Raw genomic sequence first — 27,638 nt, forward strand, 5'->3', positions numbered from 1 at the left:
TCCCTCTATGTCTCAAGGGTCCATGTAACCTCTCTATCACGTCTCCCTCTCTCCCTCCCTCTATGTCTCATGGGTCCATCTAACTCCTCTATCACGTCTCCCTCTCTCCCTCCCTCTGTGTCTCATGGGTGCATGTAAACTCTCTATCACGTCTCCCTCTCTCTTTCTTACACTCTCTAAGCTTTCTCTCCCTCTCTCCCTCCCTCTGTGTCTCATGGGTCCATGTAACCTCTCTATCACGTCTCCCTCTCTCTTTTGTCTCTCTTTCTTACACTCTCTAAGCTTTCTCTCTCTCTCCCTCCCTCTGTGTCTCATGGGTCCATGTAACCTCTCTATCACGTCTCCCTCTCTCTTTTGTCTCTCTTTCTTACACTCTCTAAGCTTTCTCTCCCTCTCCCTCCGTTCTCATATCCTTTTATCACTTCCATCTTTGTCTTTCTCTCTTTCTAACTCTCTCCCTCTCCCTCCCGTCTGTAGGAAGCGTGCCACCCACAGTACAGGGAAGAGAAAAGGTAGTCAGAAGGACCTGAGACCTCCAGACCTGTGGATACATCATGAGGAGATGGAACTGAAGAACATTGAGAAGCCTGCCAGCGCCGCCCCCTCCGGACGCGATTCGCCCATCCAGGGTTCTATCCAGGATATCAGGTCTCAGTCTGTCAGTCACAGCCAATCAGGGAGCCAGATGGGCAGTAAGAGCAGCCACTCAGGTAAGACCAGCCAGAATGTTAGTGAGGGTAACTAGTTATGGTGTCAACTCTTTGAAAACTTTCATGTTTCCAGCCTGTCTGTAGTTGTGCGGTCCATCAACAAAACAATACATTCTTGATTGTTTTTAAAGGAAAAAATGCATCAGAAAAGGGAGAGGAAGGATAGGATAAACTGTCTCTGAGGGGGAAATTGTCACCTTCTGTTATCATCATTCTCTCTTTAAAAGTATCTCTTCACATTGAAGGTGGCTGTTTCTCTGTGATGTTGTTCATAATATCTCTGTTCATAATATCTCTGTTCATAATACGTCTGTTCATAATATCTCTGTTCATAATATCTCTGTTCATAATATCTCTGTTCATAATATCTCCGTTCATAATATCTCTGTTCATAATACGTCTGCTCATAATATCTCCGTTCATAATATCTCTGTTCATAATATCTCTGTTCATAATATCTCTGTTCATAATACGTCTGCTCATAATATCTCTGTTCATAATACGTCTGCTCATAATATCTCTGTTCATAATATCTCTGTTCATAATACGTCTGCTCATAATATCTCCGTTCATAATATCTCTGTTCATAATATCTCTGTTCATAATATCTCTGTTCATAATATCTCTGTTCATAATACGTCTGCTCATAATATCTCCGTTCATAATATCTCTGTTCATAATATCTCTGTTCATAATATCTCTGTTCATAATATCTCTGTTCATAATACGTCTGCTCATAATATCTCTGTTCATAATACGTCTGTTCATAATATCTCTGTTCATAATATCTCTGTTCATAATATCTCTGTTCATAATATCTCTGTTCATAATATCTCTGTTCATAATACGTCTGCTCATAATATCTCTGTTCATAATATCTCTGTTCATAATACGTCTGCTCATAATATCTCTGTTCATAATATCTCTGTTCATAATATCTCTGTTCATAATATCTCTGTTCATAATATCTCTGTTCATAATACGTCTGCTCATAATATCTCTGTTCATAATATCTCTGTTCATAATACGTCTGCTCATAATATCTCTGTTCATAATATCTGTTCATAATATCTCTGTTCATAATATCTCTGTTCATAATATCTCTGTTCATAATATCTCTGTTCATAATATCTCTGTTCATAATATCTCTGTTCATAATATCTCTGTTCATAATATCTCTGTTCATAATATGTCTGTTCATAATATCTCTGTTCATAATATCTCTGTTCATAATATCTCTGTTCATAATATCTCTGTTCATAATATCTCTGTTCATAATATCTCTGTTCATAATATGTCTGTGATGAAAATGCAGAATGTTTTATCGATTTGATTTCTTATCCAGATATAGAGGACTTTGGTGTTATAGTTAACAAGGCAGTAAAGGCAATAATAGTCTAAATCTGTTCTGATACAAATGTATTTGTTTATTTTCCTCACTTTGGTTGCCGAGGGAGGCTACTAAACTCATACTCCACAGACCAGGGGGTCGGCAAAGCCGTGGCTCCTGAGCATTACGCAGCTTTTCACCCTCCCCCTCACTTCCTGACTTCCTGGTTGTTTTTAGACCCCACCCTTAGGCGCTGGATAGTCAAAGTGTTCCTCATTTAGAACCATTTCATTCCATGTGCCTGAAAGTACAAACTCCGCCTCCCGGCGGTCCCTGACTGCAAAATCAAGTGCACCTATAGGCCCACTGCAGGGCCAATCAGATCACTGTGTCTGCAGCTTCCACCAGCCCACATGGACGCTTTTGTGACATTTCAAAACTTTTCACTGAACAACTGTTGACAAATACAGCCGAGAGCTGCTGTTTTTACGAGCGAATTCATGTTTAAGATTTTATTCACCACTGTCAACCCTTTTATGAGCCTTGAAAACTCCTTATCCACTTCCCAACATAGTGTTCTTAATATAATAATAATATATGCCATTTAGCAGACGCTTTTATCCAAAGCGACTTACAGTCATGTGTGCATACATTCTACGTATGGGTGGTCCCGGGGATCGAACCCACTACCCTGGCGTTACAAGCGCCATGCTCTACCAACTGAGCTACAGAAGGACCTGGTGTCCTTTTTTAATAAATATCAAAGAATATTTTCACGTTCACTTGTAATAGGAGCAGCAGCTTGAATAGGTGCATGAGGCTGAAGTAATGAAGAGCCACTAGAGTTTCTCCCGTCGTCTGGTAGACAGTGGTTTTTTGGTCGAACCAGAGGGAGGAGGAAGAGCTGAGGGATGATGAGAAGGAGCGCCTCTCTGCAACGAAAAACAAATATGTAACATCTCTGCTGTATGTTCACTTTAATTCTCCCCTCTCGTCTTCACCCAATACTAGATTCCGTGGTAATTGGAGCCGACTGCTATGTTGACTCTATTAGGCATAAAAATGGCTCACATTTGTTTTTTTGTGTGGCATCCCTAAAAAAAAACCTTTTCTTGTTATTATTTATTTGTTTGTTTTTTTTTAACCAAAATTACTCATAAAGGTTGCCGACCCCTGAAGGTTGCCGACCCCTAAAGGTTGCCGACCCCCTAAAGGTTGCCGACCCCCTAAAGGTTGCCGACCCCCTAAAGGTTGCCGACCCCCTAAAGGTTGCCGACCCCCTAAAGGTTGCCGACCCCCTAAAGGTTGCCGACCCCTAAAAGTTGCCGACCCCTAAAGGTTGCCGACCCCCTAAAGGTTGCCGACCCCCTAAAGGTTGCCGACCCCTAACGGTTGCCGACCCCTAAAGTTGCCGACCCCTAAAGTTGCCGACCCCTAAAAGTTGCCGACCCCTAAAGTTGCCGACCCCTAAAAGTTGCCGACCCCTAAAGTTGCCGACCCCTAAAAGTTGCCGACCCCTAAAGTTGCCGACCCCTAAAAGTTGCCGACCCCTAAAGTTGCCGACCCCTGCCTAGACACTACTTGTCATTGGTTCAACTCCTTGTTCTTCTTCTTCTTCTTTTTTCCCCTGTATCCGTTCATTTAGACAGGTGGAATCCCGATGAAAAAAAGGAATCTTATTTACAATAATAAAATGTCAACAAAACTTCAAAAATAGACAATACATACAATAATGATTTTCCTTCCAGGCGGAGACAACGATGAGGCTTCCAGCTGCATCTCAACGTTAGAGCGCTCTCTAGCTGACAGGAGGGCGACGCGTACCAAGCTGTTGATCCCCATGGACTCTCAGCCTAGCAACACCAGTAAGTTAACAACACACACTGACCGCTAGCGCGCGTTAGTCAATCACGATCAGCCGGAATCCATCTCACAGAGAGAGAGAGAGAGAGAGAGAGAGAGAGAGAGAGAGAGAGAGAGAGAGAGAGAGAGAGAGAGAGAGAGAGAGAGAGAGAGAGAGAGAGAGAGAGAGAGAGAGAGAGAGAGAGAGAGAGAGAGAGAGAGAGATACAGAGAAGAGACAGATACAGAGAAGAGACACACACAGAGAAGAGAGAAACACACAGAGAGAGAGACACACACACACACATACACACACACATACACACACACATACACACACACACATACACATATATATACACACACACACACATGCACATACACACACATATATACACACACATACACACACACATATATATACACACACATATATACACACACATATATACACGCATATATATATACACACACACATACACACACACACATACACATATATATACACACACACACACATGCACATACACACACATATATACACACACATACACACACACATATATATACACACACATATATACACACACATATATACACGCATATATATATACACACACACATACACATACATATATAAAGCCTCTAGTCATCTCCTGTAATGTCAGTTCATTAAGGAGAAGGAGAAGACAGGAGAAAAAAGGAGAGGAGAGGAGAGGAGAGGAGAGGAGAGGAGAGGAGAGGAGAGAGGAGAGGAGAGGAAGAGGAGAGGTAGAGGAGGAGAGGAGGGGTAGAGGAGGAGAGGAGAGGTAGAGGAGGAGAGGTAGAGGAGGAGAGGAGAGAAGAGGAGAGGTAGAGGAGGAGAGGAGAGGAGAGGTATAGGAGAGTTAGAGGAGGAGAGTGGAGGAGAGGAGAGGAGAGGTAGAGGAGAGGAGGAGGAGGAGAGTGGAGGAGAGGAGAGGAGGAGGAGGAGGCGGAGAGGGGAGGAGAGGAGAGGAGGAGGAGGAGAGGGGAGGAGAGGAGAGGTAGAGGAGAGGAGAGGAGAGGTAGAGGAGAGGTAGAGGAGAGGCAAGGAGAGGTAGAGGAGAGGAGAGGAGAGGACCCCTCTCACTGTTTTACTGCTGCAACCTCATATTTCTGATGAGAAGAGGTCATAATCTGAGTTGATTATCAGATTATGAGATTAGGATTAAATGGGTCTACAGAGTCAGTCCCAGATGATTAATCCAATTAAAATGATATTAGTGAGATTAATTGATGTCACTGTGTTATGTCAACATTCTAATTACGATGTGTTTCTGTCTGAACTGTAGTCTAATTACGATGTGTTTCTGTCTGAACTGTGGTCTAATTGTTAGAAACCGACTACGGTACCAGTCACAAGTTTTGACACACCGACTCATTCAAGAGTTTTCCTTCATTTGTACTATTTTCTACGTAGTGAAATATTGAAAAAAACAAAACTATGAAATCATGTAGTAACCCCCAAAAATATATGTTATATTTGAAATTCTTCCAAGAAGCCACCCTTTGCCTTGATGACAGCTTTACACATTATTGGCACTCTCTCAACCAGCTTCACCTGGAATGCCTTTCCAACAGTCTTAGAGTTCCCACATATGCTGAGCACTTGTTGGCTGATTTTGTGGTATCTCAAATATAAAAGATATTTAGATTTTTTTTAAACATTTTTTTGGTTACTACATGATTCCATATGTTTTATTTCATAGATTTGATGTCTTCACTATTATTCTACAATGTAGAAAATAGTAAAAATAAAGAAAATCCCTTGAATGAGTAGGTGTGTCCAAACTTCTGACTGGTACTGTGTATTATCACAAGTTTTAACAAAGGTGCATATGTTGGTATGTTTACTGGTGAGCTGTTTTAAATCAAATTATAAACGAATGTAAAGGTTTAACATAAATAAATTGCTTGTTGCTTTAATTTGTGTACTGAGGCTACCTCATCTACCTCATCTACCTCACCTACCCCCATCTACCTCATCTACCCCCATCTACCCCCATCTACACTCATCTACCCCATCTACCTCATCCACCTCATCTACCTGATCTACCCTCATCTACCTCATCTACCTCATCTACCCCATCTACCCTCATCTACCTCCATCTACACTCATCTACCCCATCTACCTCATCCACCTCATCTACCTCACCTACCCCATCTTCGTCATCTACCTCATCTACCCCATCTACCTCATCCACCTCATCTACCTCATCTACCTGATCTACCCTCATCTACCTCATCTACCCCCATCTACCTCATCTACCCCATCTACCTCATCTACCTCACCTACCCCATCTACCTCATCTACCCCATCTACCCCCATCTACCTCACCTACCCCCATCTACCTCATCTACCTCACCTACACCCATTTCCCTCACCTACCTCATCTACCTCACCTACCCGATCTACCCCCATCTACCTCACCTACCCCATGTACCTCAACGACCCCCATCTACCTCACCTACCCCATCTACCTCACCTACCCCATCTACCTCAACTACCTCACCTACCCCCATCTACCTCACCTATCCCATCTACCACCATCTACCTCACCTACCTCACCTACCCCATCTACCTCATCTACCTCATCTACCTCATATACCTCACCTACCCCATCTACCTCATCTACCTCATCTACCTCATCTACCCCCATCTACCTCACCTACCCCATCTACCTCACCTACCTCATCTACCCCATCTACCCCATCTACCTCACCTACCTCATCTACCCCCATCTACCTCATCTACCTCATCTACCCCATCTACCCCATCTACCTCACCTACCTCATCTACCTCACCTATCCCATCTACCCCCATATACCTCACCTACCCCCATCTACCTCATCTACCTCATCTACCCCATCTACCTCATCTACCTCACCTATCCCATCTACCCCCATATACCTCACCTACCCCATCTATCTCAACTACCCCCATCTACCTCACCTACCGCATCTACCTCACCTACCCCATCTACCCCCATCTACCTCACCTACCCCATCTACCCCATCTACCTCATCTACCTCACCTACCCCCATCTACCTCATCTACCTCATCTACCCCATCTACCTCACCTACCCCCATCTACCCCATCTACCCCATCTACCTCACCTACCCCATCTACCCCATCTACCTCATCTACCTCACCTACCCCCATCTACCTCACCTACCCCATCTACCTCATCTACCCCATCTACCTTACCTACCCCATCTACCTCACCTACCCCCATCTACCCCATCTACCCCATCTACCTCACCTACCCCATCTACCCCATCTACCTCATCTACCTCACCTACCCCCATCTACCTCACCTACCCCATCTACCTCATCTACCCCATCTACCTTACCTACCCCATCTACCCCATCTAACATCACCTTCCTCGTCTACCACATCTACCCCATCTACCTCATCTACCCCATCTACCTCACCTACACTCATCTTCCTCATCTACCCCATCTAACATAATATTCCTCATCTACCCCCATCTACCTCACCTACCAACATCTTGCCTCACCTATCCCATTTCTTCATCTTCCCTCATCTACCCCATCATCTTCCTCATCTACCCTCTTCTTCCTCATCTACTCCCATCTTCCTCATCTACCCCATCTAACATCATCTTCCTCATCTACCTCACCTGCCCCATCTACCCCCATCTTCCTCATCTACCCTCTTCTTCCTCATCTACTCCCATCTTCCTCATCTACCCCATCTATCCAATCTACCCAATCTACTCCATCTACCTCATCTACCCCATCTTCCTCATCTTCCCTCATCTTTCCCCATCTTCCTCATCTAACCCATCTACCTCATCTACCCCCATCTTCCTCATCTAACCCATCTACCTCACCTACTCCATCTACCTCATCTACCTCATCTACTCCATCTACCTCATCAACTCCATCTACCTCATCTACCCCAATCTACCTCATCTACCCCATCATCCTCATCTACCACAATCTTCCTCATCTACCCCCATCTTCCTCATCTACCTCATCTACTCCATCTACCTAATCTACTCCCATCTTCCTCATCTACCCCATCTACCTCATCTACTCCATCTACCTCATCTACTCCATCTACCTCATCTACCCCATCTTCCTCATCTACCCACATCTACCTCATTTACCCCCATCTACCCAATCTACTCCAACTACCTCATATTCCCATCCCATCTCAGTAGTCTCAGTAGTCAGTACTACAGTATAGTGAGAGTAGTCTCAGCAGTCAGGACTTCAGTACAGTGAGAGTAGTCTCAGTAGTCTCAGTAGTCTCAGTAGTCTCAGTAGTCAGGACTTCAGTACAGTGAGAGTAGTCTCAGTAGTCTCAGTAGTCAGGACTTCAGTACAGTGAGAGTAGTCTCAGTAGTCTCAGTAGTCTCAGTAGTCTCAGTAGTCTCAGTAGTCAGGACTTCAGTATAGTGAGAGTAGTCTCAGTAGTCTCAGTAGTCAGGACTACAGTACAGTGAGAGTAGTCTCAGTAGTCAGGACTTCAGTACAGTGAGAGTAGTCTCAGTAGTCTCAGTAGTCTCAGTAGTCAGGACTTCAGTATAGTGAGAGTAGTCTCAGTAGTCTCAGTAGTCAGTATTACAGTATAGTGAGAGTAGTCTCAGTAGTCAGTACTACAGTACAGTGAGAGTAGTCTCAGTAGTCTCAGTAGTCTCAGTAGTCTCAGTAGTCTCAGTAGTCTCAGTAGTCAGGACTGCAGTACAGTGAGAGTAGTCTCAGTACTCAGGACTACAGTACAGTGAGAGTAGTCTCAGTAGTCTCAGTAGTCTCAGTAGTCTCAGTAGTCTCAGTACTCAGGACTACAGTGCAGTGAGAGTAGTCTCAGTAGTCAGGACTACAGTGCAGTGAGAGTAGTCTCAGTACTCAGGACTACAGTACAGTGAGAGTAGTCTCAGTAGTCTCAGTAGTCTCAGTAGTCAGGACTTCAGTACAGTGAGAGTAGTCTCAGTAGTCAGGACTACAGTACAGTGAGAGTAGTCTCAGTAGTCTCAGTAGTCTCAGTAGTCAGGACTTCAGTACAGTGAGAGTAGTCTCAGTAGTCTCAGTAGTCAGGACTTCAGTACAGTGAGAGTAGTCTCAGTAGTCTCAGTAGTCTCAGTAGTCTCAGTAGTCTCAGTAGTCAGGACTTCAGTATAGTGAGAGTAGTCTCAGTAGTCTCAGTAGTCAGGACTACAGTACAGTGAGAGTAGTCTCAGTAGTCAGGACTTCAGTACAGTGAGAGTAGTCTCAGTAGTCTCAGTAGTCTCAGTAGTCAGGACTTCAGTATAGTGAGAGTAGTCTCAGTAGTCTCAGTAGTCAGTATTACAGTATAGTGAGAGTAGTCTCAGTAGTCAGTACTACAGTACAGTGAGAGTAGTCTCAGTAGTCTCAGTAGTCTCAGTAGTCTCAGTAGTCTCAGTAGTCTCAGTAGTCAGGACTGCAGTACAGTGAGAGTAGTCTCAGTACTCAGGACTACAGTACAGTGAGAGTAGTCTCAGTAGTCTCAGTAGTCTCAGTAGTCTCAGTAGTCTCAGTACTCAGGACTACAGTGCAGTGAGAGTAGTCTCAGTAGTCAGGACTACAGTGCAGTGAGAGTAGTCTCAGTACTCAGGACTACAGTACAGTGAGAGTAGTCTCAGTAGTCTCAGTAGTCTCAGTAGTCAGGACTTCAGTACAGTGAGAGTAGTCTCAGTAGTCAGGACTGCAGTATAGTGAACTCCTGTGTAATGGAAGTCACATTGACAGCATAATGAAAGTTGCTCCGGATGCTGCGAGGTACAGATGGATCCTATTGTGAAAGAAGTGATAGATGGGAGAAAGATCTCTCTCACACACACACACACACACACACACACACACACACACACACACACACACACACACACACACACACACACACACACACGCACACGCACACGCACACGCACGCGCACGCGCACGCACACGCACACGCACACACAAACACACCAGACAATTATTTCTCCCCTCCAGGTCGGAGACAGTTTAAGAGATAGCGATCTCTCTCTGTGTGGAGTACCCTGGGCGTTTTAACAGCGAAGCACCCTCCTCCATCCCACTCTCCCTCCTCTCTCCCTCCTCCATCCCACTCTCCCTCCTCTCCCTCCCTCCTCTCTCCCTCCTCCATCCCACTCTCCCTCCTCTCCCTCCCTCCTCTCTCCCTCCTCCATCCCACTGTCCCTCCTCTCTCTCCCTCCTCTCTACCTCCTCCATCCCACTCTCCCTCCTCCCTCCCTCCTCTCTCCCTCCTCCATCCCACTCTCCCTCCTCTCTCTCCCTCCTCCATCCCACTCTCCCTCCTCTCTCTCCCTCCTCCATCCCACTCTCCCTCCTCTCTCTCCCTCCTCCATCCCACTCTCCCTCCTCTCTCCCTCCTCCATCCCACTCTCCCTCCTCTCTCCCTCCTCTCTCCCTCCTCTCTCCCTCCTCCATCCCACTCTCCCTCCTCTCTCCCTCCTCCATCCCACTCTCCCTCCTCTCTCCCTCCTCCATCCCACTCTCCCTCCTCTCTCCCTCCTCTCTTCCCTCTTCTTGAAGCCCTCAGGGCTCTTTTCAAGGTCAAGGCTCAGTCAGTCACTAGTTCTCCAGTATTTTCTGTCTGTCTGTCTGTCTGTCTGTCTGTCTGTCTGTCTGTCTGTCTGTCTGTCTGTCTGTCTGTCTGTCTGTCTGTCTGTCTGTCTGTCTGTCTGTCTGTCTGTCTGTCTGTCTGTCTGTCTGTCTGTCTGTCTGTCTGTCTGTCTGTCTGTCTGTCTGTCTGTCTGTCTGTCTGTCTGTCTGTCTGTTGGGAACAGCCTTGCATAAATGGAAATCATAAAAAAAAATGTTTTTCATCTAAAATGAGTCCAGGCAGTCCATCCCTGTTTCAGTCCGGCTTTAGATGTTCCTGTAGGGTTGTGTTTAGTCTCTCTCTTCCTGTAGGGTTGTGTTTAGTCTCTCTCTACCTGTAGGGTTGTGTTGAGTATCTCTCTTCCTGTAGGGTTGTGTTTAGTCTCTCTCTTCCTGTAGGGTTGTGTTTAGTCTCTCTCTACCTGTAGGGTTGTGTTTAGTATCTCTCTTCCTGTAGGGTTGTGTTTAGTCTCTCTCTTCCTGTAGGGTTGTGTTTAGTATCTCTCTACCTGTAGGGTTGTGTTTAGTATCTCTCTTCCTGTAGGGTTGTGTTTAGTATCTCTCTACCTGTAGGGTTGTGTTTAGTATCTCTCTACCTGTAGGGTTGTGTTTAGTATCTCTCTACCTGTAGGGTTGTGTTTAGTATCTCTCTTCCTGTAGGGTTGTGTTTAGTATCTCTCTACCTGTAGGGTTGTGTTTAGTCTCTCTCTTCCTGTAGGGTTGTGTTTAGTATCTCTCTTCCTGTAGGGTTGTGTTTAGTATCTCTCTTCCTGTAGGGTTGTGTTTAGTATCTCTCTTCCTGTAGGGTTGTGTTTAGTCTCTCTCTACCTGTAGGGTTGTGTTTAGTATCTCTCTTCCTGTAGGGTTGTGTTTAGTATCTCTCTTCCTGTAGGGTTGTGTTTAGTATCTCTCTTCCTGTAGGGTTGTGTTTAGTATCTCTCTTCCTGTAGGGTTGTGTTTAGTCTCTCTCTACCTGTAGGGTTGTGTTTAGTATCTCTCTACCTGTAGGGTTGTGTTTAGTCTCTCTCTTCCTGTAGGGTTGTGTTTAGTATCTCTCTTCCTGTAGGGTTGTGTTTAGTATCTCTCTTCCTGTAGGGTTGTGTTTAGTATCTCTCTACCTGTAGGGTTGTGTTTAGTATCTCTCTTCCTGTAGGGTTGTGTTTAGTATCTCTCTTCCTGTAGGGTTGTGTTTAGTATCTCTCTTCCTGTAGGGTTGTGTTTAGTATCTCTCTACCTGTAGGGTTGTGTTTAGTATCTCTCTTCCTGTAGGGTTGTGTTTAGTATCTCTCTTCCTGTAGGGTTGTGTTTAGTCTCTCTCTACCTGTAGAGTTGTGTTTAGTATCTCTCTACCTGTAGGGTTGTGTTTAGTCTCTCTCTTCCTGTAGGGTTGTGTTTAGTATCTCTACCTGTAGGGTTGTGTTTAGTCTCTCTCTTCCTGTAGGGTTGTGTTTAGTCTCTCTCTACCTGTAGGGTTGTGTTTAGTATCTCTCTCTTCCTGTAGGGTTGTGTTTAGTATCTCTCTACCTGTAGGGTTGTGTTTAGTATCTCTCTACCTGTAGGGTTGTGTTTAGTATCTCTCTTCCTGTAGGGTTGTGTTTAGTATCTCTCTACCTGTAGGGTTGTGTTTAGTCTCTCTCTACCTGTAGGGTTGTGTTTAGTATCTCTCTTCCTGTAGGGTTGTGTTTAGTATCTCTCTTCCTGTAGGGTTGTGTTTAGTATCTCTCTACCTGTAGGGTTGTGTTTAGTATCTCTCTTCCTGTAGGGTTGTGTTTAGTCTCTCTCTACCTGTAGGGTTGTGTTTAGTATCTCTCTTCCTGTAGGGTTGTGTTTAGTCTCTCTCTACCTGTAGGGTTGTGTTTAGTATCTCTCTTCCTGTAGGGTTGTGTTTAGTATCTCTCTTCCTGTAGGGTTGTGTTTAGTATCTCTCTTCCTGTAGGGTTGTGTTTAGTATCTCTCTTCCTGTAGGGTTGTGTTTAGTATCTCTCTTCCTGTAGGGTTGTGTTTAGTATCTCTCTTCCTGTAGGGTTGTGTTTAGTATCTCTCTTCCTGTAGGGTTGTGTTTAGTATCTCTCTACCTGTAGGGTTGTGTTTAGTATCTCTCTACCTGTAGGGTTGTGTTTAGTATCTCTCTTCCTGTAGGGTTGTGTTTAGTCTCTCTCTACCTGTAGAGTTGTGTTTAGTATCTCTCTACCTGTAGGGTTGTGTTTAGTCTCTCTCTTCCTGTAGGGTTGTGTTTAGTATCTCTACCTGTAGGGTTGTGTTTAGTCTCTCTCTTCCTGTAGGGTTGTGTTTAGTCTCTCTCTACCTGTAGGGTTGTGTTTAGTATCTCTCTCTTCCTGTAGGGTTGTGTTTAGTATCTCTCTACCTGTAGGGTTGTGTTTAGTATCTCTCTTCCTGTAGGGTTGTGTTTAGTATCTCTCTTCCTGTAGGGTTGTGTTTAGTATCTCTCTACCTGTAGGGTTGTGTTTAGTCTCTCTCTACCTGTAGGGTTGTGTTTAGTATCTCTCTTCCTGTAGGGTTGTGTTTAGTATCTCTCTTCCTGTAGGGTTGTGTTTAGTATCTCTCTACCTGTAGGGTTGTGTTTAGTATCTCTTTCCTGTAGGGTTGTGTTTAGTCTCTCTCTACCTGTAGGGTTGTGTTTAGTATCTCTTCCCTGTAGGGTTGTGTTTAGTCTCTCTCTACCTGTAGGGTTGTGTTTAGTATCTCTCTTCCTGTAGGGTTGTGTTTAGTATCTCTCTTCCTGTAGGGTTGTGTTTAGTATCTCTCTTCCTGTAGGGTTGTGTTTAGTATCTCTCTTCCTGTAGGGTTGTGTTTAGTATCTCTCTTCCTGTAGGGTTGTGTTTAGTCTCTCTCTTCCTGTAGGGTTGTGTTTAGTATCTCTCTTCCTGTAGGGTTGTGTTTAGTATCTCTACCTGTAGGGTTGTGTTTAGTATCTCTCTTCCTGTAGGGTTGTGTTTAGTATCTCTCTTCCTGTAGGGTTGTGTTTAGTATCTCTCTTCCTGTAGGGTTGTGTTTAGTATCTCTACCTGTAGGGTTGTGTTTAGTATCTCTCTTCCTGTAGGGTTGTGTTTAGTATCTCTCTTCCTGTAGGGTTGTGTTTAGTATCTCTCTTCCTGTAGGGTTGTGTTTAGTATCTCTCTTCCTGTAGGGTTGTGTTTAGTATCTCTCTTCCTGTAGGGTTGTGTTTAGTATCTCTCTTCCTGTAGGGTTGTGTTTAGTATCTCTCTTCCTGTAGGGTTGTGTTTAGTCTCTCTCTTCCTGTAGGGTTGTGTTTAGTATCTCTCTACCTGTAGGGTTGTGTTTAGTCTCTCTCTTCCTGTAGGGTTGTGTTTAGTATCTCTCTACCTGTAGGGTTGTGTTTAGTATCTCTCTTCCTGTAAGGTTGTGTTTAGTCTCTCTCTACCTGTAGGGTTGTGTTTAGTATCTCTCTACCTGTAGGGTTGTGTTTAGTATCTCTCTACCTGTAGGGTTGTGTTTAGTATCTCTTCCTGTAGGGTTGTGTTTAGTATCTCTCTACCTGTAGGGTTGTGTTTAGTATCTCTTCCTGTAGGGTTGTGTTTAGTCTCTCTCTACCTGTAGGGTTGTGTTTAGTATCTCTCTACCTGTAGGGTTGTGTTTAGTATCTCTCTACCTGTAGGGTTGTGTTTAGTATCTCTCTTCCTGTAGGGTTGTGTTTAGTATCTCTCTACCTGTAGGGTTGTGTTTAGTATCTCTCTTCCTGTAGGGTTGTGTTTAGTATCTCTCTACCTGTAGGGTTGTGTTTAGTATCTCTCTTCCTGTAGGGTTGTGTTTAGTATCTCTCTTCCTGTAGGGTTGTGTTTAGTATCTCTCTTCCTGTAGGGTTGTGTTTAGTCTCTCTCTACCTGTAGGGTTGTGTTTAGTATCTCTACCTGTAGGGTTGTGTTTAGTATCTCTCTACCTGTAGGGTTGTGTTTAGTATCTCTCTACCTGTAGGGTTGTGTTTAGTCTCTCTCTACCTGTAGGGTTGTGTTTAGTATCTCTACCTGTAGGGTTGTGTTTAGTATCTCTCTACCTGTAGGGTTGTGTTTAGTATCTCTCTTCCTGTAGGGTTGTGTTTAGTATCTCTCTTCCTGTAGGGTTGTGTTTAGTCTCTCTCTTCCTGTAGGGTTGTGTTTAGTATCTCTCTTCCTGTAGGGTTGTGTTTAGTATCTCTCTTCCTGTAGGGTTGTGTTTAGTCTCTCTCTACCTGTAGGGTTGTGTTTAGTATCTCTCTACCTGTAGGGTTGTGTTTAGTATCTCTCTTCCTGTAGGGTTGTGTTTAGTATCTCTCTTCCTGTAGGGTTGTGTTTAGTCTCTCTCTTCCTGTAGGGTTGTGTTTAGTCTCTCTCTACCTGTAGGGTTGTGTTTAGTATCTCTCTTCCTGTAGGGTTGTGTTTAGTATCTCTCTACCTGTAGGGTTGTGTTTAGTATCTCTCTACCTGTAGGGTTGTGTTTAGTATCTCTCTACCTGTAGGTTTGTGTTTAGTCTCTCTCTACCTGTAGGGTTGTGTTTAGTATCTCTCTACCTGTAGGGTTGTGTTTAGTATCTCTCTACCTGTAGGGTTGTGTTTAGTCTCTCTCTTCCTGTAGGGTTGTGTTTAGTATCTCTCTACCTGTAGGGTTGTGTTTAGTCTCTCTCTACCTGTAGGGTTGTGTTTAGTCTCTCTCTTCCTGTAGGGTTGTGTTTAGTATCTCTCTACCTGTAGGGTTGTGTTTAGTATCTCTCTACCTGTAGGGTTGTGTTTAGTCTCTCTCTTCCTGTAGGGTTGTGTTTAGTCTCTCTCTACCTGTAGGGTTGTGTTTAGTATCTCTCTTCCTGTAGGGTTGTGTTTAGTATCTCTCTTCCTGTAGGGTTGTGTTTAGTATCTCTCTTCCTGTAGGGTTGTGTTTAGTCTCTCTCTACCTGTAGGGTTGTGTTTAGTCTCTCTCTACCTGTAGGGTTGTGTTTAGTCTCTCTCTACCTGTAGGGTTGTGTTTAGTATCTCTCTACCTGTAGGGTTGTGTTTAGTCTCTCTCTTCCTGTAGGGTTGTGTTTACTATCTCTCTACCTGTAGGGTTGTGTTTAGTCTCTCTCTTCCTGTAGGGTTGTGTTTAGTATCTCTCTTCCTGTAGGGTTGTGTTTAGTCTCTCTCTACCTGTAGGGTTGTGTTTAGTATCTCTCTACCTGTAGGGTTGTGTTTAGTCTCTCTCTACCTGTAGGGTTGTGTTTAGTCTCTCTCTTCCTGTAGGGTTGTGTTTAGTCTCTCTCTACCTGTAGGGTTGTGTTTAGTATCTCTCTACCTGTAGGGTTGTGTTTAGTCTCTCTCTACCTGTAGGGTTGTGTTTAGTCTCTCTCTTCCTGTAGGGTTGTGTTTAGTCTCTCTCTACCTGTAGGGTTGTGTTTAGTATCTCTCTACCTGTAGGGTTGTGTTTAGTCTCTCTTTCCTGTAGGGTTGTGTTTAGTATCTCTTCCTGTAGGGTTGTGTTTAGTATCTCTTTCCTGTAGGGTTGTGTTTAGTCTCTCTCTTCCTGTAGGGTTGTGTTTAGTATCTCTCTTCCTGTAGGGTTGTGTTTAGTATCTCTCTTCCTGTAGGGTTGTGTTTAGTCTCTCTCTACCTGTAGGGTTGTGTTTAGTATCTCTCTACCTGTAGGGTTGTGTTTAGTATCTCTCTTCCTGTAGGGTTGTGTTTAGTATCTCTCTTCCTGTAGGGTTGTGTTTAGTCTCTCTCTTCCTGTAGGGTTGTGTTTAGTCTCTCTCTACCTGTAGGGTTGTGTTTAGTATCTCTCTACCTGTAGGGTTGTGTTTAGTATCTCTCTACCTGTAGGGTTGTGTTTAGTATCTCTCTACCTGTAGGGTTGTGTTTAGTATCTCTCTACCTGTAGGGTTGTGTTTAGTCTCTCTCTACCTGTAGGGTTGTGTTTAGTATCTCTCTACCTGTAGGGTTGTGTTTAGTATCTCTCTACCTGTAGGGTTGTGTTTAGTCTCTCTCTTCCTGTAGGGTTGTGTTTAGTATCTCTCTACCTGTAGGGTTGTGTTTAGTCTCTCTCTACCTGTAGGGTTGTGTTTAGTCTCTCTCTTCCTGTAGGGTTGTGTTTAGTCTCTCTCTTCCTGTAGGGTTGTGTTTAGTCTCTCTCTTCCTGTAGGGTTGTGTTTAGTCTCTCTCTACCTGTAGGGTTGTGTTTAGTATCTCTCTACCTGTAGGGTTGTGTTTAGTATCTCTCTTCCTGTAGGGTTGTGTTTAGTATCTCTCTTCCTGTAGGGTTGTGTTTAGTCTCTCTCTACCTGTAGGGTTGTGTTTAGTATCTCTTCCTGTAGGGTTGTGTTTAGTATCTCTCTTCCTGTAGGGTTGTGTTTAGTATCTCTCTTCCTGTAGGGTTGTGTTTAGTCTCTCTCTACCTGTAGGGTTGTGTTTAGTATATCTCTTCCTGTAGGGTTGTGTTTAGTATCTCTCTTCTTGTAGGGTTGTGTTTAGTATCTCTCTTCCTGTAGGGTTGTGTTTAGTCTCTCTCTACCTGTAGGGTTGTGTTTAGTCTCTCTCTTCCTGTAGGGTTGTGTTTAGTCTCTCTCTTCCTGTAGGGTTGTGTTTAGTCTCTCTCTTCCTGTAGGGTTGTGTTTAGTCTCTCTCTACCTGTAGGGTTGTGTTTAGTATCTCTACCTGTAGGGTTGTGTTTAGTATATCTCTTCCTGTAGGGTTGTGTTTAGTATATCTCTTCCTGTAGGGTTGTGTTTAGTATCTCTCTTCCTGTAGGGTTGTGTTTAGTATCTCTCTTCCTGTAGGGTTGTGTTTAGTCTCTCTCTACCTGTAGGGTTGTGTTTAGTCTCTCTCTTCCTGTAGGGTTGTGTTTAGTCTCTCTCTTCCTGTAGGGTTGTGTTTAGTCTCTCTCTACCTGTAGGGTTGTGTTTAGTATATCTCTTCCTGTAGGGTTGTGTTTAGTATCTCTCTTCCTGTAGGGTTGTGTTTAGTATCTCTCTTCCTGTAGGGTTGTGTTTAGTCTCTCTCTACCTGTAGGGTTGTGTTTAGTATATCTCTTCCTGTAGGGTTGTGTTTAGTATCTCTCTTCCTGTAGGGTTGTGTTTAGTATCTATCTTCCTGTAGGGTTGTGTTTAGTCTCTCTCTACCTGTAGGGTTGTGTTTAGTCTCTCTCTTCCTGTAGGGTTGTGTTTAGTCTCTCTCTTCCTGTAGGGTTGTGTTTAGTCTCTCTCTTCCTGTAGGGTTGTGTTTAGTCTCTCTCTACCTGTAGGGTTGTGTTTAGTATCTCTACCTGTAGGGTTGTGTTTAGTATATCTCTTCCTGTAGGGTTGTGTTTAGTATATCTCTTCCTGTAGGGTTGTGTTTAGTATCTCTCTTCCTGTAGGGTTGTGTTTAGTATCTCTCTTCCTGTAGGGTTGTGTTTAGTCTCTCTCTACCTGTAGGGTTGTGTTTAGTCTCTCTCTTCCTGTAGGGTTGTGTTTAGTCTCTCTCTTCCTGTAGGGTTGTGTTTAGTCTCTCTCTTCCTGTAGGGTTGTGTTTAGTCTCTCTCTTCCTGTAGGGTTGTGTTTAGTATCTCTCTACCTGTAGGGTTGTGTTTAGTATATCTCTTCCTGTAGGGTTGTGTTTAGTATCTCTCTACCTGTAGGGTTGTGTTTAGTATATCTCTTCCTGTAGGGTTGTGTTTAGTATCTCTCTTCCTGTAGGGTTGTGTTTAGTATATCTCTTCCTGTAGGGTTGTGTTTAGTATATCTCTTCCTGTAGGGTTGTGTTTAGTATCTCTCTACCTGTAGGGTTGTGTTTAGTCTCTCTCTTCCTGTAGGGTTGTGTTTAGTATCTCTCTACCTGTAGGGTTGTGTTTAGTATATCTCTTCCTGTAGGGTTGTGTTTAGTATATCTCTTCCTGTAGGGTTGTGTTTAGTATATCTCTTCCTGTAGGGTTGTGTTTAGTATATCTCTTCCTGTAGGGTTGTGTTTAGTATCTCTACCTGTAGGGTTGTGTTTAGTATCTCTCTTCCTGTAGGGTTGTGTTTAGTATATCTCTTCCTGTAGGGTTGTGTTTAGTATCTCTCTTCCTGTAGGGTTGTGTTTAGTATCTCTCTTCCTGTAGGGTTGTGTTTAGTATCTCTCTTCCTGTAGGGTTGTGTTTAGTATCTCTCTTCCTGTAGGGTTGTGTTTAGTATCTCTCTTCCTGTAGGGTTGTGTTTAGTATCTCTCTTCCTGTAGGGTTGTGTTTAGTATCTCTCTTCCTGTAGGGTTGTGTTTAGTCTCTCTCTACCTGTAGGGTTGTGTTTAGTCTCTCTCTACCTGTAGGGTTGTGTTTAGTCTCTCTCTACCTGTAGGGTTGTGTTTAGTATCTCTCTTCCTGTAGGGTTGTGTTTAGTCTCTCTCTTCCTGTAGGGTTGTGTTTAGTCTCTCTCTACCTGTAGGGTTGTGTTTAGTCTCTCTCTACCTGTAGGGTTGTGTTTAGTCTCTCTCTACCTGTAGGGTTGTGTTTAGTATCTCTCTTCCTGTAGGGTTGTGTTTAGTCTCTCTCTACCTGTAGGGTTGTGTTTAGTATCTCTCTTCCTGTAGGGTTGTGTTTAGTCTCTCTCTACCTGTAGGGTTGTGTTTAGTATCTCTCTTCCTGTAGGGTTGTGTTTAGTCTCTCTCTACCTGTAGGGTTGTGTTTAGTATCTCTTCCTGTAGGGTTGTGTTTAGTATCTCTCTTCCTGTAGGGTTGTGTTTAGTATCTCTCTTCCTGTAGGGTTGTGTTTAGTCTCTCTCTACCTGTAGGGTTGTGTTTAGTATCTCTCTACCTGTAGGGTTGTGTTTAGTATCTCTCTACCTGTAGGGTTGTGTTTAGTATCTCTCTGTCCTGTAGGGTTGTGTTTAGTATCTCTCTGTCCTGTAGGGTTGTGTTTAGTATCTCTCTTCCTGTAGGGTTGTGTTTAGTCTCTCTCTTCCTGTAGGGTTGTGTTTAGTATCTCTCTTCCTGTAGGGTTGTGTTTAGTCTCTCTCTTCCTGTAGGGTTGTGTTTAGTATCTCTCTTCCTGTAGGGTTGTGTTTAGTCTCTCTCTACCTGTAGGGTTGTGTTTAGTCTCTCTCTACCTGTAGGGTTGTGTTTAGTCTCTCTCTTCCTGTAGGGTTGTGTTTAGTATCTCTCTTCCTGTAGGGTTGTGTTTAGTCTCTCTCTACCTGTAGGGTTGTGTTTAGTCTCTCTCTACCTGTAGGGTTGTGTTTAGTATCTCTCTTCCTGTAGGGTTGTGTTTAGTCTCTCTCTACCTGTAGGGTTGTGTTTAGTCTCTCTCTACCTGTAGGGTTGTGTTTAGTATCTCTCTTCCTGTAGGGTTGTGTTTAGTATCTCTCTACCTGTAGGGTTGTGTTTAGTCTCTCTCTACCTGTAGGGTTGTGTTTAGTATCTCTCTTCCTGTAGGGTTGTGTTTAGTCTCTCTCTTCCTGTAGGGTTGTGTTTAGTCTCTCTCTACCTGTAGGGTTGTGTTTAGTATCTCTCTTCCTGTAGGGTTGTGTTTAGTCTCTCTCTTCCTGTAGGGTTGTGTTTAGTATCTCTCTACCTGTAGGGTTGTGTTTAGTATCTCTCTTCCTGTAGGGTTGTGTTTAGTATCTCTCTACCTGTAGGGTTGTGTTTAGTATCTCTCTACCTGTAGGGTTGTGTTTAGTCTCTCTCTTCCTGTAGGGTTGTGTTTAGTATCTCTCTACCTGTAGGGTTGTGTTTAGTCTCTCTCTACCTGTAGGGTTGTGTTTAGTATCTCTACCTGTAGGGTTGTGTTTAGTCTCTCTCTTCCTGTAGGGTTGTGTTTAGTATCTCTCTACCTGTAGGGTTGTGTTTAGTCTCTCTCTTCCTGTAGGGTTGTGTTTAGTATCTCTCTACCTGTAGGGTTGTGTTTAGTATATCTCTTCCTGTAGGGTTGTGTTTAGTCTCTCTCTTCCTGTAGGGTTGTGTTTAGTATCTCTCTACCTGTAGGGTTGTGTTTAGTATCTCTCTTCCTGTAGGGTTGTGTTTAGTCTCTCTCTTCCTGTAGGGTTGTGTTTAGTATCTCTCTTCCTGTAGGGTTGTGTTTAGTCTCTCTCTACCTGTAGGGTTGTGTTTAGTCTCTCTCTACCTGTAGGGTTGTGTTTAGTCTCTCTCTACCTGTAGGGTTGTGTTTAGTATTTCTTCCTGTAGGGTTGTGTTTAGTATCTCTCTACCTGTAGGGTTGTGTTTAGTCTCTCTCTACCTGTAGGGTTGTGTTTAGTCTCTCTCTTCCTGTAGGGTTGTGTTTAGTCTCTCTCTTCCTGTAGGGTTGTGTTTAGTATCTCTCTACCTGTAGGGTTGTGTTTAGTCTCTCTCTTCCTGTAGGGTTGTGTTTAGTATCTCTCTACCTGTAGGGTTGTGTTTAGTCTCTCTCTACCTGTAGGGTTGTGTTTAGTATCTCTCTTCCTGTAGGGTTGTGTTTAGTATCTCTCTTCCTGTAGGGTTGTGTTTAGTCTCTCTCTACCTGTAGGGTTGTGTTTAGTCTCTCTCTACCTGTAGGGTTGTGTTTAGTCTCTCTCTACCTGTAGGGTTGTGTTTAGTATTTCTTCCTGTAGGGTTGTGTTTAGTATCTCTCTACCTGTAGGGTTGTGTTTAGTCTCTCTCTACCTGTAGGGTTGTGTTTAGTCTCTCTCTTCCTGTAGGGTTGTGTTTAGTATCTCTCTACCTGTAGGGTTGTGTTTAGTATCTCTCTACCTGTAGGGTTGTGTTTAGTCTCTCTCTTCCTGTAGGGTTGTGTTTAGTCTCTCTCTTCCTGTAGGGTTGTGTTTAGTCTCTCTCTTCCTGTAGGGTTGTGTTTAGTATCTCTCTTCCTGTAGGGTTGTGTTTAGTATCTCTCTGTCCTGTAGGGTTGTGTTTAGTATCTCTCTACCTGTAGGGTTGTGTTTAGTATCTCTCTTCCTGTAGGGTTGTGTTTACTATCTCTCTACCTGTAGGGTTGTGTTTAGTCTCTCTCTTCCTGTAGGGTTGTGTTTAGTCTCTCTCTTCCTGTAGGGTTGTGTTTAGTATCTCTCTACCTGTAGGGTTGTGTTTAGTATCTCTCTACCTGTAGGGTTGTGTTTAGTATCTCTCTTCCTGTAGGGTTGTGTTTAGTATCTCTCTACCTGTAGGGTTGTGTTTAGTATCTCTCTACCTGTAGGGTTGTGTTTAGTATCTCTACCTGTAGGGTTGTGTTTAGTCTCTCTCTTCCTGTAGGGTTGTGTTTAGTATCTCTCTACCTGTAGGGTTGTGTTTAGTCTCTCTCTTCCTGTAGGGTTGTGTTTAGTCTCTCTCTTCCTGTAGGGTTGTGTTTAGTATCTCTCTACCTGTAGGGTTGTGTTTAGTCTCTCTCTACCTGTAGGGTTGTGTTTAGTATCTCTCTACCTGTAGGGTTGTGTTTAGTATCTCTTCCTGTAGGGTTGTGTTTAGTCTCTCTCTACCTGTAGGGTTGTGTTTAGTATCTCTCTACCTGTAGGGTTGTGTTTAGTATCTCTCTTCCTGTAGGGTTGTGTTTAGTATCTCTCTTCCTGTAGGGTTGTATTTAGTATCTCTCTACCTGTAGGGTTGTGTTTAGTATCTCTCTACCTGTAGGGTTGTGTTTAGTATCTCTCTACCTGTAGGGTTGTGTTTAGTATCTCTCTACCTGTAGGGTTGTGTTTAGTATCTCTCTACCTGTAGGGTTGTGTTTAGTCTCTCTCTACCTGTAGGGTTGTGTTTACTATCTCTCTACCTGTAGGGTTGTGTTTAGTATCTCTCTTCCTGTAGGGTTGTGTTTAGTATCTCTCTTCCTGTAGGGTTGTATTTAGTATCTCTCTACCTGTAGGGTTGTGTTTAGTCTCTCTCTACCTGTAGGGTTGTGTTTAGTCTCTCTCTTCCTGTAGGGTTGTGTTTAGTATCTCTCTACCTGTAGGGTTGTGTTTAGTATCTCTCTACCTGTAGGGTTGTGTTTAGTCTCTCTCTTCCTGTAGGGTTGTGTTTAGTATCTCTCTACCTGTAGGGTTGTGTTTAGTCTCTCTCTACCTGTAGGGTTGTGTTTAGTATCTCTACCTGTAGGGTTGTGTTTAGTCTCTCTCTTCCTGTAGGGTTGTGTTTAGTATCTCTCTACCTGTAGGGTTGTGTTTAGTCTCTCTCTTCCTGTAGGGTTGTGTTTAGTATCTCTCTACCTGTAGGGTTGTGTTTAGTATATCTCTTCCTGTAGGGTTGTGTTTAGTCTCTCTCTTCCTGTAGGGTTGTGTTTAGTATCTCTCTTCCTGTAGGGTTGTGTTTAGTATCTCTCTACCTGTAGGGTTGTGTTTAGTATCTCTCTTCCTGTAGGGTTGTGTTTAGTCTCTCTCTTCCTGTAGGGTTGTGTTTAGTATCTCTCTTCCTGTAGGGTTGTGTTTAGTCTCTCTCTACCTGTAGGGTTGTGTTTAGTCTCTCTCTACCTGTAGGGTTGTGTTTAGTCTCTCTCTACCTGTAGGGTTGTGTTTAGTATTTCTTCCTGTAGGGTTGTGTTTAGTATCTCTCTACCTGTAGGGTTGTGTTTAGTCTCTCTCTTCCTGTAGGGTTGTGTTTAGTATCTCTCTACCTGTAGGGTTGTGTTTAGTATCTCTCTTCCTGTAGGGTTGTGTTTAGTCTCTCTCTTCCTGTAGGGTTGTGTTTAGTCTCTCTCTTCCTGTAGGGTTGTGTTTAGTATCTCTCTACCTGTAGGGTTGTGTTTAGTCTCTCTCTACCTGTAGGGTTGTGTTTAGTCTCTCTCTTCCTGTAGGGTTGTGTTTAGTCTCTCTCTACCTGTAGGGTTGTGTTTAGTATCTCTCTACCTGTAGGGTTGTGTTTAGTCTCTCTCTTCCTGTAGGGTTGTGTTTAGTCTCTCTCTACCTGTAGGGTTGTGTTTAGTATCTCTCTACCTGTAGGGTTGTGTTTAGTCTCTCTCTTCCTGTAGGGTTGTGTTTAGTCTCTCTCTTCCTGTAGGGTTGTGTTTAGTATCTCTCTTCCTGTAGGGTTGTGTTTAGTATCTCTCTACCTGTAGGGTTGTGTTTAGTCTCTCTCTTCCTGTAGGGTTGTGTTTAGTATCTCTCTACCTGTAGGGTTGTGTTTAGTCTCTCTCTACCTGTAGGGTTGTGTTTAGTCTCTCTCTACCTGTAGGGTTGTGTTTAGTATCTCTCTACCTGTAGGGTTGTGTTTAGTCTCTCTCTACCTGTAGGGTTGTGTTTAGTATCTCTCTACCTGTAGGGTTGTGTTTAGTATCTCTCTACCTGTAGGGTTGTGTTTAGTCTCTCTCTACCTGTAGGGTTGTGTTTAGTATCTCTCTACCTGTAGGGTTGTGTTTAGTCTCTCTCTTCCTGTAGGGTTGTGTTTAGTCTCTCTCTTCCTGTAGGGTTGTGTTTAGTCTCTCTCTTCCTGTAGGGTTGTGTTTAGTATCTCTCTTCCTGTAGGGTTGTGTTTAGTATCTCTCTGTCCTGTAGGGTTGTGTTTAGTATCTCTCTACCTGTAGGGTTGTGTTTAGTCTCTCTCTTCCTGTAGGGTTGTGTTTAGTATCTCTCTTCCTGTAGGGTTGTGTTTAGTCTCTCTCTTCCTGTAGGGTTGTGTTTAGTCTCTCTCTTCCTGTAGGGTTGTGTTTAGTATCTCTCTTCCTGTAGGGTTGTGTTTAGTATCTCTCTGTCCTGTAGGGTTGTGTTTAGTATCTCTCTACCTGTAGGGTTGTGTTTAGTATCTCTCTTCCTGTAGGGTTGTGTTTACTATCTCTCTACCTGTAGGGTTGTGTTTAGTCTCTCTCTTCCTGTAGGGTTGTGTTTAGTCTCTCTCTTCCTGTAGGGTTGTGTTTAGTATCTCTCTACCTGTAGGGTTGTGTTTAGTATCTCTCTACCTGTAGGGTTGTGTTTAGTATCTCTCTTCCTGTAGGGTTGTGTTTAGTATCTCTCTACCTGTAGGGTTGTGTTTAGTATCTCTCTACCTGTAGGGTTGTGTTTAGTATCTCTACCTGTAGGGTTGTGTTTAGTCTCTCTCTTCCTGTAGGGTTGTGTTTAGTATCTCTCTACCTGTAGGGTTGTGTTTAGTCTCTCTCTTCCTGTAGGGTTGTGTTTAGTCTCTCTCTTCCTGTAGGGTTGTGTTTAGTATCTCTCTACCTGTAGGGTTGTGTTTAGTCTCTCTCTACCTGTAGGGTTGTGTTTAGTATCTCTCTACCTGTAGGGTTGTGTTTAGTATCTCTCTTCCTGTAGGGTTGTGTTTAGTCTCTCTCTACCTGTAGGGTTGTGTTTAGTATCTCTCTACCTGTAGGGTTGTGTTTAGTATCTCTCTTCCTGTAGGGTTGTGTTTAGTATCTCTCTTCCTGTAGGGTTGTATTTAGTATCTCTCTACCTGTAGGGTTGTGTTTAGTATCTCTCTACCTGTAGGGTTGTGTTTAGTATCTCTCTACCTGTAGGGTTGTGTTTAGTATCTCTCTACCTGTAGGGTTGTGTTTAGTATCTCTCTACCTGTAGGGTTGTGTTTAGTCTCTCTCTACCTGTAGGGTTGTGTTTACTATCTCTCTACCTGTAGGGTTGTGTTTAGTATCTCTCTTCCTGTAGGGTTGTGTTTAGTATCTCTCTTCCTGTAGGGTTGTATTTAGTATCTCTCTACCTGTAGGGTTGTGTTTAGTATCTCTCTACCTGTAGGGTTGTGTTTAGTATCTCTCTACCTGTAGGGTTGTGTTTAGTATCTCTCTACCTGTAGGGTTGTGTTTAGTATCTCTCTTCCTGTAGGGTTGTATTTAGTCTCTCTCTACCTGTAGGGTTGTGTTTAGTATCTCTCTACCTGTAGGGTTGTGTTTAGTATCTCTCTTCCTGTAGGGTTGTATTTAGTCTCTCTCTACCTGTAGGGTTGTGTTTAGTATCTCTCTACCTGTAGGGTTGTGTTTAGTATCTCTCTTCCTGTAGGGTTGTATTTAGTCTCTCTCTACCTGTAGGGTTGTGTTTAGTATCTCTCTACCTGTAGGGTTGTGTTTAGTATCTCTCTTCCTGTAGGGTTGTATTTAGTCTCTCTCTACCTGTAGGGTTGTGTTTAGTATCTCTCTTCCTGTAGGGTTGTGTTTAGTCTCTCTCTACCTGTAGGGTTGTGTTTAGTCTCTCTCTACCTGTAGGGTTGTGTTTAGTCTCTCTCTACCTGTAGGGTTGTGTTTAGTCTCTCTCTACCTGTAGGGTTGTGTTTAGTCTCTCTCTACCTGTAGGGTTGTGTTTAGTCTCTCTCTACCTGTAGGGTTGTGTTTAGTCTCTCTCTACCTGTAGGGTTGTGTTTAGTCTCTCTTCCTGTAGGGTTGTGTTTAGTCTCTCTCTTCCTGTAGGGTTGTGTTTAGTATCTCTCTACCTGTAGGGTTGTGTTTAGTCTCTCTCTACCTGTAGGGTTGTGTTTAGTCTCTCTCTTCCTGTAGGGTTGTGTTTAGTATCTCTCTACCTGTAGGGTTGTGTTTAGTCTCTCTCTTCCTGTAGGGTTGTGTTTAGTCTCTCTCTACCTGTAGGGTTGTGTTTAGTCTCTCTCTACCTGTAGGGTTGTGTTTAGTCTCTCTCTACCTGTAGGGTTGTGTTTAGTCTCTCTCTACCTGTAGGGTTGTGTTTAGTATCTCTCTACCTGTAGGGTTGTGTTTAGTCTCTCTCTACCTGTAGGGTTGTGTTTAGTCTCTCTCTACCTGTAGGGTTGTGTTTAGTCTCTCTCTACCTGTAGGGTTGTGTTTAGTCTCTCTCTACCTGTAGGGTTGTGTTTAGTCTCTCTCTACCTGTAGGGTTGTGTTTAGTCTCTCTCTACCTGTAGGGTTGTGTTTAGTCTCTCTCTTCCTGTAGGGTTGTGTTTAGTATCTCTCTTCCTGTAGGGTTGTGTTTAGTATCTCTCTACCTGTAGGGTTGTGTTTAGTATCTCTCTTCCTGTAGGGTTGTGTTTAGTATCTCTCTACCTGTAGGGTTGTGTTTAGTCTCTCTCTACCTGTAGGGTTGTGTTTAGTCTCTCTCTACCTGTAGGGTTGTGTTTACTATCTCTCTTCCTGTAGGGTTGTGTTTAGTATCTCTACCTGTAGGGTTGTGTTTAGTCTCTCTCTACCTGTAGGGTTGTGTTTACTATCTCTCTTCCTGTAGGGTTGTGTTTACTATCTCTCTTCCTGTAGGGTTGTGTTTACTATCTCTCTTCCTGTAGGGTTGTGTTTAGTATCTCTCTACCTGTAGGGTTGTGTTTAGTCTCTCTCTACCTGTAGGGTTGTGTTTAGTATCTCTCTTCCTGTAGGGTTGTGTTTAGTATCTCTCTTCCTGTAGGGTTGTGTTTAGTATCTCTTCCTGTAGGGTTGTGTTTAGTCTCTCTCTTCCTGTAGGGTTGTGTTTAGTCTCTCTCTACCTGTAGGGTTGTGTTTACTATCTCTCTTCCTGTAGGGTTGTGTTTACTATCTCTCTTCCTGTAGGGTTGTGTTTAGTATCTCTCTACCTGTAGGGTTGTGTTTAGTCTCTCTCTACCTGTAGGGTTGTGTTTAGTCTCTCTCTACCTGTAGGGTTGTATTTAGTATCTCTCTACCTGTAGGGTTGTGTTTAGTATCTCTCTACCTGTAGGGTTGTGTTTAGTCTCTCTCTTCCTGTAGGGTTGTGTTTAGTATCTCTCTTCCTGTAGGGTTGTGTTTAGTATCTCTCTACCTGTAGGGTTGTGTTTAGTATCTCTCTACCTGTAGGGTTGTGTTTAGTATCTCTCTACCTGTAGGGTTGTGTTTAGTATCTCTCTACCTGTAGGGTTGTGTTTAGTATCTCTCTACCTGTAGGGTTGTGTTTAGTATCTCTCTACCTGTAGGGTTGTGTTTAGTATCTCTCTACCTGTAGGGTTGTGTTTAGTCTCTCTCTACCTGTAGGGTTGTGTTTACTATCTCTCTACCTGTAGGGTTGTGTTTAGTATCTCTCTACCTGTAGGGTTGTGTTTACTATCTCTCTACCTGTAGGGTTGTGTTTACTATCTCTCTACCTGTAGGGTTGTGTTTACTATCTCTCTTCCTGTAGGGTTGTGTTTAGTATCTCTCTACCTGTAGGGTTGTGTTTAGTATCTCTCTTCCTGTAGGGTTGTGTTTAGTCTCTCTCTACCTGTAGGGTTGTGTTTAGTCTCTCTCTACCTGTAGGGTTGTGTTTAGTCTCTCTCTACCTGTAGGGTTGTGTTTAGTATCTCTCTACCTGTAGGGTTGTGTTTAGTCTCTCTCTACCTGTAG

General features: G+C 43.6%; 1 protein-coding gene across 2 annotated transcripts in view; it reads left to right on the forward strand.

The window, feature by feature from the left end:
* The first annotated feature begins 483 nt into the window (after positions 1-483).
* LOC124047989 (netrin receptor DCC-like) overlaps positions 484-27,638 on the forward strand; it is an 83,244-nt gene continuing 56,089 nt past the window's right edge. For both annotated transcript variants that reach the window (XR_006841153.1, XM_046368351.1), the window contains exons 1-2: positions 484-710; positions 3,789-3,905. Coding sequence is in view for 1 of the 2 variants with exons in the window: in XM_046368351.1 (XP_046224307.1) it covers positions 563-710; positions 3,789-3,905 (265 nt within the window). In the remaining variant the exon portion in view is untranslated. The remainder of the gene's footprint in view (positions 711-3,788; positions 3,906-27,638) is intronic.

Source organism: Oncorhynchus gorbuscha, linkage group LG11 (genome assembly GCF_021184085.1).
Source record: "Oncorhynchus gorbuscha isolate QuinsamMale2020 ecotype Even-year linkage group LG11, OgorEven_v1.0, whole genome shotgun sequence".
NCBI lineage: Eukaryota > Metazoa > Chordata > Actinopteri > Salmoniformes > Salmonidae > Oncorhynchus > Oncorhynchus gorbuscha.